The sequence below is a fragment of the Cicer arietinum genome, chromosome 4 (genome assembly GCF_000331145.2).
Source record: "Cicer arietinum cultivar CDC Frontier isolate Library 1 chromosome 4, Cicar.CDCFrontier_v2.0, whole genome shotgun sequence".
In the NCBI taxonomy this organism is placed as follows: domain Eukaryota; kingdom Viridiplantae; phylum Streptophyta; class Magnoliopsida; order Fabales; family Fabaceae; genus Cicer; species Cicer arietinum.
In genome coordinates this window covers 37806237-37815267 of record NC_021163.2, presented here as the reverse complement: position 1 = coordinate 37815267, position 9031 = coordinate 37806237, and the positions used below count along the sequence as shown (strand labels likewise).

Below are 9031 nucleotides of genomic sequence, written 5' to 3'. Positions count from 1 at the left end.
CCTAATAATAGAACATTGCCCCTGTAGATTACCACATAATACAATTTTTAGGTACATACAAATGAATACAATTAACATCGCTGACTCATTGGACCTAAATGGTTCCATTAAGATATTTGGATCATTTACGAAGTGATTTATTAAAGAGAAAAGAAGAAAACAAATAGAAGAATGTAATACAAAGTAAGGAGGGAAAATAAGTAGCCTAACAGTAATAGTAACCCATTGGAATAGAAGACAGAAAATTCTAACTTCTCAATTACAATATCACTCTCAACTCTCAAGACTTCTCTCTTCTTTGAGTCATTTTCCTTCCTTCAACAGTTCCATTGCTGATATAATTGCTCCTCCTCGCCATACCACCATCACACTTTGTCACACATGCTCACACGTGTTTACACCATGTTGCCTCTGTTACACATAAGTTCCTTTGCCAAGCACAAGTCCGCCTTCGTTCACACTTTGTTGTACGTCGAGTGCCTCGATCACCTCATGGGTTGTCTCTATCTTATTCATCTGCAGAGGTGGTGCAATCTCATGCAAGCTGATCTAATTTGTTGAATGGAAACATATGTCGCCGATAAAAGCTTGCTAAAAGGCATTGTCTTATGGAAAATTAAGGGACGGATCTTTTGATATGGTGGCAAGAGGTGGTTGAGAATTGATTGGCCTAATATTTTGAATTCGAAACTTTGTTTTTATTTTTATCTTTTGGTAATCTGAATCTAAAACTTCTTTAGAAAGGAAATCGTAACATTTTAGAGAAATATTAGATTACCCGCTAGCTAGTTCAACCCACCCTAGAATTGACCGAGTTTAGCTAACTCGACAAAAAGTATAAATTTTTTGTTTATCCACCAAACCACCCCCAAAGGTATATAGGGGAGCATAGAGTAATAAGCTCCGATGGAGAGATCAACCGATGAACAAAACTGCATAAAGGTTTAAAACTATGCATGGGAAGAAAACGGATAAGTACTGAGTTACAACTAATAATATAATTTAGTCAAAAAAAAAAAAAATAGTATAATGAATAATGGGTGAAATCAGATAAGTCATTAGTGGTAATGGTAGGTGAAGGAGCATATATGTATGTTGAAAGCAGCAAACAACATAGAAGAGTGGATGTGTGCTTTTGAAGAGCCACCTTAGATTTTATTTGACGTGTGACATATAATTAGATATGTGTCATTAATAAAATTCACAGGATTGCACTTTATTGAATTTCTTCCACCAAAAAAGCCAAATTATCACCCATGTACAAAGTTGTGTGAATCTTTCACATTCCTTATAATTTTAACATTGACATCACAAAGCGACCATAAATGTAAATATCATAACTAACAATGATTTCCTTGATTTACAATTACCCTTATGGTCCATTTGTGCAAAAAGAATCAGAAAGAAAAAAAAGATATATACTTAAATAACAAACCAATAATTCATCCATGCACACACTACAAACTGCATTTCTATATAGACTAATAACATATCAACACTACAAATTAAAGCCAGTACCCGTGGCAACTGGCAACTACCCAAAATCTCAGATTTCACCTGACCCAAGAGGTTGCCTTGAGGTATTTCCAGAGGCCCAGGCTTGATAATCTTTCACAAGCTGTTCAAGAAAAATAACTCTCATAAAAAATCAAATGTTATAAATCACTCAATGTCTAAAATTAGTATAAAATTTAAAGTAGCAAGAAATATACTGTAGAACAATAAAAATTAACTACTGTTACTGTAGCCAGCAAGGCAGTATAAGTAGGAGTAATAAAGACCCAAAAGGACAGAGAGGAAATAAAAGTTGAACTCGAAGAGGACTTTTACTGTTATATAAAAACACTGTACATCACTGTTGCAGAATCAAAATATGTTATACATTTATATTATTTCCTTCTTTAGTTATTATATTGTTTCCTTCTTTAGTTATTATATTTTAGGTAGTCTTTTATTGTCAGTAACCTGTAATTATATTACAATCCCTGTAATTAATTTAGGATTCTATTTCTTTCTATATTAAAGAGAGAAATTCATTTGTCTACGCACATTGATTTAAAAAATGTGCTACATGTACCAAAATTTTCATGTAACCTTCTCTCTGAGTAAAATCTGCAGACTCAAATTGCAATGTGAAGTTTCTTAACACTCATTGTATTTTTCAGGGCCAGACTTTGAGGGAAGATGATTGGTAGTACTAAAATGATGGATGGACTCTATTACTTTGAGGATGCTTTTGAAAATAAAGTCACTCTGGCCTTAGTGGTATTAGTTCTACCTCTGTTAGGGACCAAATAATGCTTTGGCATAATAGAATAGGGCACCCTAATTTTAAATATTTTAGGTATTTGTTTCCAGATTTATTCAAAAATGTTGATTGTTCTTCTTTTGAATGTGAAAGTTGTGTTCTTTCTAAAAGTTATAAAATCCCTTATTCCTCTCCACCTTACCATGCATCCAAAAACCTTTTTATTTAATCCATAGTTGATGTATGGGGTCCATCTAAAATTACAACTCAATTTGGAAAAAGGATGGTTTGTGACTTTTATTGATGATCATTGTGACTTTTATTGATGATCATACACGACTATGTTGGGTCTATCTTATGAAGGATAAATATGAAGTACCTGAGATATTTAAATGTTTTTCAAAAATGATAGAAACTCGAGTTGATGCAAAAATCTCCATTTTGAGAAGTGACAATGGTACTGAATATTTTAATAAAAAACTCAGTGTTTCTTCAACATGCTCAAATACGCCTCAACAAAATGGCATAGCTAAAAGAAAAAATAGACATCTTCTTGAAGTAGCTACTGCCATTATGTTTGAGAGCAATGTTCCTAAGTTTTTATGGGGAGATGCTGTTCTAACAGCATCATAATTCATATCTCATCAACAGGATGCCCACTCATGTGTTAAGTTATTGCACACCACTAGATGTTTTCAAAACCTTTTTCCTAGCATGTCGATTGCATACTGATTTACCTTAGAAAGTGTTTGGTTGTACTGTTTTTATGTATACCCCTAACTCTCAGTCTATACTAGATCCAAGAGCTGAAAAATGTATTTTTGTTGGTTATTCTCCCTCTTGAATGAAAGAAAATGAGACATATGGTGCAACCGTGTGTTTGAACTACACAACGGAGTCAGTTTTATATAGGTTCAAGGCAATAAATACAAAAATAAATATGGGAGATATTATCCCTATTTACATGATAGATAATAAATATAAAGATCATAAATATATTTTCAACACTCTCCCTCAAGCTGGAACATATAAATCATATGCACCAAGCTTGATACATATATAATTGATTTGAGGACCTCTGAGAGGCATTGTGAATACATCTGCCAATTGATCATTGGAATTAACAAGCTAGTGGCGACGTCGTCTATTTGATCTTCTCCCTTACAAAGTGACAATCTATCTTAATATGCTTGGTTCTCTCATGAAAAACCGGATTAGAGACAAAGTGCAATGCTGCTTGATTATCACAAATTAATGTCATTTGTGTTGCCTCTTCAAATTGAGACTCTTTGAGTAATTGTTTCCAACCAAATGAGCTCACAAGTCACTAATGCCATAGTCTTGTATTCAGCTTCAGCGTTAGATCTTGCAACTACACTTTGTTTCTTACTCTTCTAAGATATTAAGTTTCCTCTAGCAAGTACACAATACCCAGAAGTGGATCGCTTATCATTGCGTGAGCATGTCCAATCGACATCTGAATAACCAACTATCTGAGTATGTCCTTTGTTTTCATAAATTAGACTTTTTCCTGGAGCACCTTTAATGTATTTCAAGATTCATATCACAACATCTCAGTGTTCTTGACAAGGAGAGTTTAAGAATTGGCTTACCACACTGATTGCAAAAGAAATGTCTGCAAGGATGACTGTGAGGTTGTTTAATTTACCAAGCAATCTTCTGTATTTCCCTGAATCTGAAAATGGCTCCCCATGATTAAGTAGAAATTTGACATTTGAATCCATAGGAGTGCCAACCGGCTTGGCATTCAATAAACCTGTCTCTTCATGAATATCCATAACATATTTCCTTTGTGAAATTACTAGGTCATCCTTAGATTGGCTACCTCAATACCCAAGAAGTAGCGGAGCGTGCCAAGATCTTTAGTTTGAAACTGATGAGATAAATGTTGTTTCAATTGGAGTATGTTTTGCTGATCACTACTAGTTATGACAATATCATCTACATAGACAATCAAGTAAATGCACCATTGGGTTGAGTGGCGATAGAAAAGATAATGATTAGCTTCACTTCGAATCATACCAAATTGTTGCACTAATGTGCTAAATCTGTCAAATCAAGCTCGAGGAGACTGTTTAAAACCATAGAGAGACCTCTAAAGTCGAAAAACCATGGTAGAGGACTCCCCCAAGCAACAAACTCAGGTGGTTGCTCTATATGCACTTTTTCTTCAAGGTCACCATGCAAAAAAAGCATTTTTAATGTCAAGTTGGTGTAGAGACAAATGTCTGATGGCGGTAATAGAGAGTAGTCTAACAGAGGTCATCTTAGCCACAGGGGAGAAAGTATCATTGTAATCGAGGTCAAAAATTTGAGTGTATCCTTTTGCCACCAAACAAGCTTTAAAACGATCAATCTTACCATCAGGACTAATTTTCACCGTATAAAACCAACAACATCCTACTAAAAGACTTTCCATATGGTAAATGAACCAATTCCCAGGTACCACTACTCTGAAGTGCACACATCTCGTCAATCATTGCTTGTCTAAACATTGGGTGGGATAAAGCTTCACCTGGAGATTTAGAAATGGAAACATAAGACAAGGAAGACAAACAAGTATAATGCAAAGGAGAAATACGATGGTAACTCAAACCAATGTAATGAGGGGATGGGTTACGAGTAGGACGTATACCTTTACAAACATCATTAGGAATATCAAGGGTCGGCCGATAAAGGAGGAGGTGGCGGCCAAAGAGTGCTTGGAATGACCTAGGTATTAAGAACGAGTGTAAGGATATGTACAACCGATGGTGGTTGACGACAGCGGTATGTCTGAAGAGGTTGTACAGTTGGAGGATCCACAAGAGGAGTCTTACGTGGGACAACGGGAAGGGCCACCGGAGATGTCTCAGGTGGGACATACGTAATAGGCTTTAGTGGTAAAAGAGAAGGTGAAACAGACTCTGGTAGGTCCACAGGAATAGTTGCAGACAAAGGGTCAGGAAGCGACTCATAGTATGTAATAGACTCAAAAAATGTGACATAAGCCGATATGAGATATCGTCGAAGAGTAGGAGAATAACAACGATAACCTTTTTTGGACCGATGATAACCAAGAAAGACACATTTTAGTGATCGAGCTGAAAGTTTGTCAAGACCAGGAGTGAGATTGTGGACAAAACATGTAGACCCGTAGACACGAGGAGGAAGTGAATGAAGAGGGTTATGAGAGAAGAGGATCGAGTGAGGGACTTTGTTATCAAGAATAGACGAAGGCATGCGATTTATAAGATAGCACGCCGTTAGAACAACATCGCCCCCAAAAGCAAGATGGTACATTACCATGAAGGAGAGTACGAGCGGTTTCAATAAAACGTCGAATTTTGCGTTCGGCTACGCCATTTTGTTGACGAGTATGAGCACAGGATGTTTGATGAAGAATGTTGTTAGAGGTCATAAAATTTTGAAATTGATGGGACAAATATTCACGGGCATTATCGCTACGCAAAGTGCGAATGGATACACCAAATTGAGTTTTAATTTCCTTACAAAATTATGCAAAAATAGAAAATAATTCAGACCTATTTTTCATTAAAAATAACCACTTACAGCAGAAAAAATCATCGATAAAGTTAACAACATATCTAGACTCAAGTGTGAAAATAGTACGAGAAAGACCCCACACATCTGAGTAAACTAAAGCAAACAGGGACAAAGCTCGATCAGGAAAATGACTACGAGTGTGTTTCCCTAACTGACACGACTCACAATTTAAGCTAGATATTTTTGGTTAGATTAGGTACTAATTGTTGAAGTTTGGGAACACTCGGATGATCTAATTGAGCATGGATAGTGAGAGGAGAATTTGCGGTAGGGCATGTCGTTGATGGGTTTGAGAGATAATAAAGGTCATTAGACTCACATCCGACACCAATTTGTCATCCTGATATTCGATCTTGCAAAGTAACATTACAATTAGTAAATGTGACAACACAATCATGAGAACGAGTCAATCGACTGATAGAAATTAAATTAAATGGACATCCAGACGCATAAAGGACAAATGTAACTAACAGAGTAGGGAGGATTTGGACAGTGCGAATCCCTTGAGACTGTGTTTGGGAAACATTGCTGAGACTATCCTAGGTAAATAAACAGAAGTTGTGAGAGAAGAGAAAAAAGCTTTATTACCAGTAATAAGGTCAGATGCACCAGAATCGAGAATCCATGGGTTAGAGAAGGTGAGATGCAAATAGGTGAATTACCACTTTGTGCGGCCGAAATAGAACTCAAGTTCTGACAGTACTCTACCCACCTAAGAAAATCTTCATAAGTAGCCATAGTCAATAAACAATTACCTAAAACCAGCAGCGAAACAGTGGCGGAAGAGGCAATTTTTTCTTTTTTTGCGATGACCGCGCGCAATGAACAGCATTGACGCGTGAACAGTGTCGTGTGATGAACAGTACTGCGAATAATTTGCTGAAAAAAAAACTAACAGCAACAAAGAAGGGGTAAACCGGAATTGGGACATGGTTTGCCGGAAAAAAAATCTCACCGAAGGACAGTGGGTCCCAGAGTAATCACGGTATAGGGTTGTCTCTCTTAATAGGCTCTAGATACCATTTTGAATAAGAGAAAATGAGAGACATATGGTGAAACTGTGTGTTTGAACTACACAACAGGAGTCAGTTTTATATAGACTCAAGGCAATAAATACAAAAATAAATATGCGAGATATTATCTCTATTTACATGATATGTAATAAATATAAAGAACATAAATATATTTTCAACACTCCCAACCAAAAGGGGTATAGATGTTACAATCCTAACACAGAAACTTCCTATTAGTATGGATGTCACTTTCTTAGAACTACAACCTTTCTATCATGAAAAATTCCCTTCAGGAGGAGAGTGTCAATGAACCTTTGCCAAACCCTGTTTTTAACTCTGAGGATATAGAGTTAATTGATCACACAATTGCACATAAAGAGGTAGAACATGTGGAAACAAATGAACATGTGGTGGAAACAGATCCTGAAATTGATGAGGGAAACCTTGTCCCAAACTTAGTTTGTGCCCAAATAGAGGAAAAAGAACCACATTAAAAGTAGGAGCTTCGTGTTTATACTCGAAAATATCCTACAAAGGCCAGAATCCAGTTCATCATTTATGCATCCAGTCAACCGGAAACCCCAGAAGATGGTTTAACAGAGATGCCATGAGAACAAGCAGGTAATTCCAAAATTTCCACTTCTAATGATGATCTAAGGGATTTACCCAAGCTTATGGTGTAGATTATCAGGAGACCTTTGCTCCAGTTGCTAAACTTAATTCCATACGGGTTCTTCTATCCCTTGCTGCCAACTTCAATTGGCCTTTGCATCAATTGGATGTAAAAAAATGGTTTTTTAAATGGGGAGCTAGAGGAAGAAGTGTTCATGAGTCTTCCCCCTGGATTTGATGAAAAAAACTAGGAAGAAATAAGGTGTGCAGACTAAAGAAATCTTTCTATGGATTGAAACAATCTCCAAGAGCTTGGTTTTAGAGGTTTGGAACCATGGTAAAAGGAATTGGTTATATCCACAAGTTGACAGTACTTTGTTTTATAAACATTCAACCACTAATAAAATTGCTATTTTGATTGTATATGTGGAAGATATCATATTAACAGATGATGATAGCTTGGAGTTTAAAAGCTTGAGGGAGAAACTAGCTAAGGTCTTTGAAATAAAGGAACTTGGTCCCCTAAAATACTTCCTTGAGAATTGAGTTTGCGAGGTCTAAGTAGGGTATTTTTATGAATCAGCGGAAGTACGTTCTGGATCTTTTAGAAGAAACTGGATTACTTTGATGTATGTTGAAACACCCATGGAACCGAACATAAAATTGCAGCTCACTGAAGCTGAAAATATGGTAGATGAAGGAAGGTACCAACGATTGGTAGGAAGGCTAATATACCTATCTCACACACGTCCAGACATAGCCTTTGCTGTGAGTTTGGTGAGCCAGCTCATGCATGCACCAGGAAAAATCATGGACACCTTCAAATAGAAGCCTACACTGATGGGGGAAACTTGGTTAGTTGGAGAAGCAAGAAACAAAGTGTTGTAGCAAGAAGTAGTACTGAAGCTGAATTTAGAGCTGTAGCCCATGGAATTTGTGAGGGGCTGTGGGTGGAAAAGCTCCTACAAGAATTGAAGTTTTATAATTCTCCACCTATAAAACTATATTGTGACAATAAATCCGCAATATCTATTGTGCACAACCCAGTCCTACATGATAGGATCAAGCATGTTGAAGTTGACAAACATTTCATCAAGGAAAAAATAGAAAGCGGGCAGATATGTAGTACCTAAATTCCCACTACGGAACAATTGGCATATATCTTAACCAAAGGACTACCCAAGAAACCTTTTGATTATATAACCAGGAATCTGTCCATGGAAGACATTTTCAAGCCAGCTTGAGGGGGATTGTTGCAGAATCAAAATATCTTATACATTTATATTATTTCTTTCTTTAGTTATTACTTATTATATTGTTTCCTTCTTAAGTTATTATATTTTAGGTAGTCTTTATTGTCAATAACCTGTAATTATATTAGGATGGATCCCTGTAATTAATTTAGGATTCTATTTCTTTCTCTATTAAAGAGAGAAATTCCCTGTACATTTGAATCAATCAGAATAGAATTATTGTTCTCCTATTCTTTTTTTTTTTTATCTTATATTCTTCTCCTATTCTTTTCAACTATCACAAATTATTTGCAGATTTATATAATGCCAAAGATATTGCAAAGAATAGGTTAATACTA

At 36.1% G+C, this 9031-nt stretch overlaps 1 protein-coding gene across 1 annotated transcript in view; it reads right to left on the bottom strand.

Annotated features, from left to right (window-relative positions):
* Positions 1–1191: 1191 nt before the first annotated feature.
* Positions 1192–9031, bottom strand: part of LOC101508004 (uncharacterized) — a 14631-nt gene continuing 6791 nt past the window's right edge. The window contains exon 5 of the mRNA XM_004513691.4: positions 1192–1618. Coding sequence (XP_004513748.1) covers positions 1547–1618 — 72 coding nt within the window. The 3' untranslated portion in view covers positions 1192–1546. The remainder of the gene's footprint in view (positions 1619–9031) is intronic.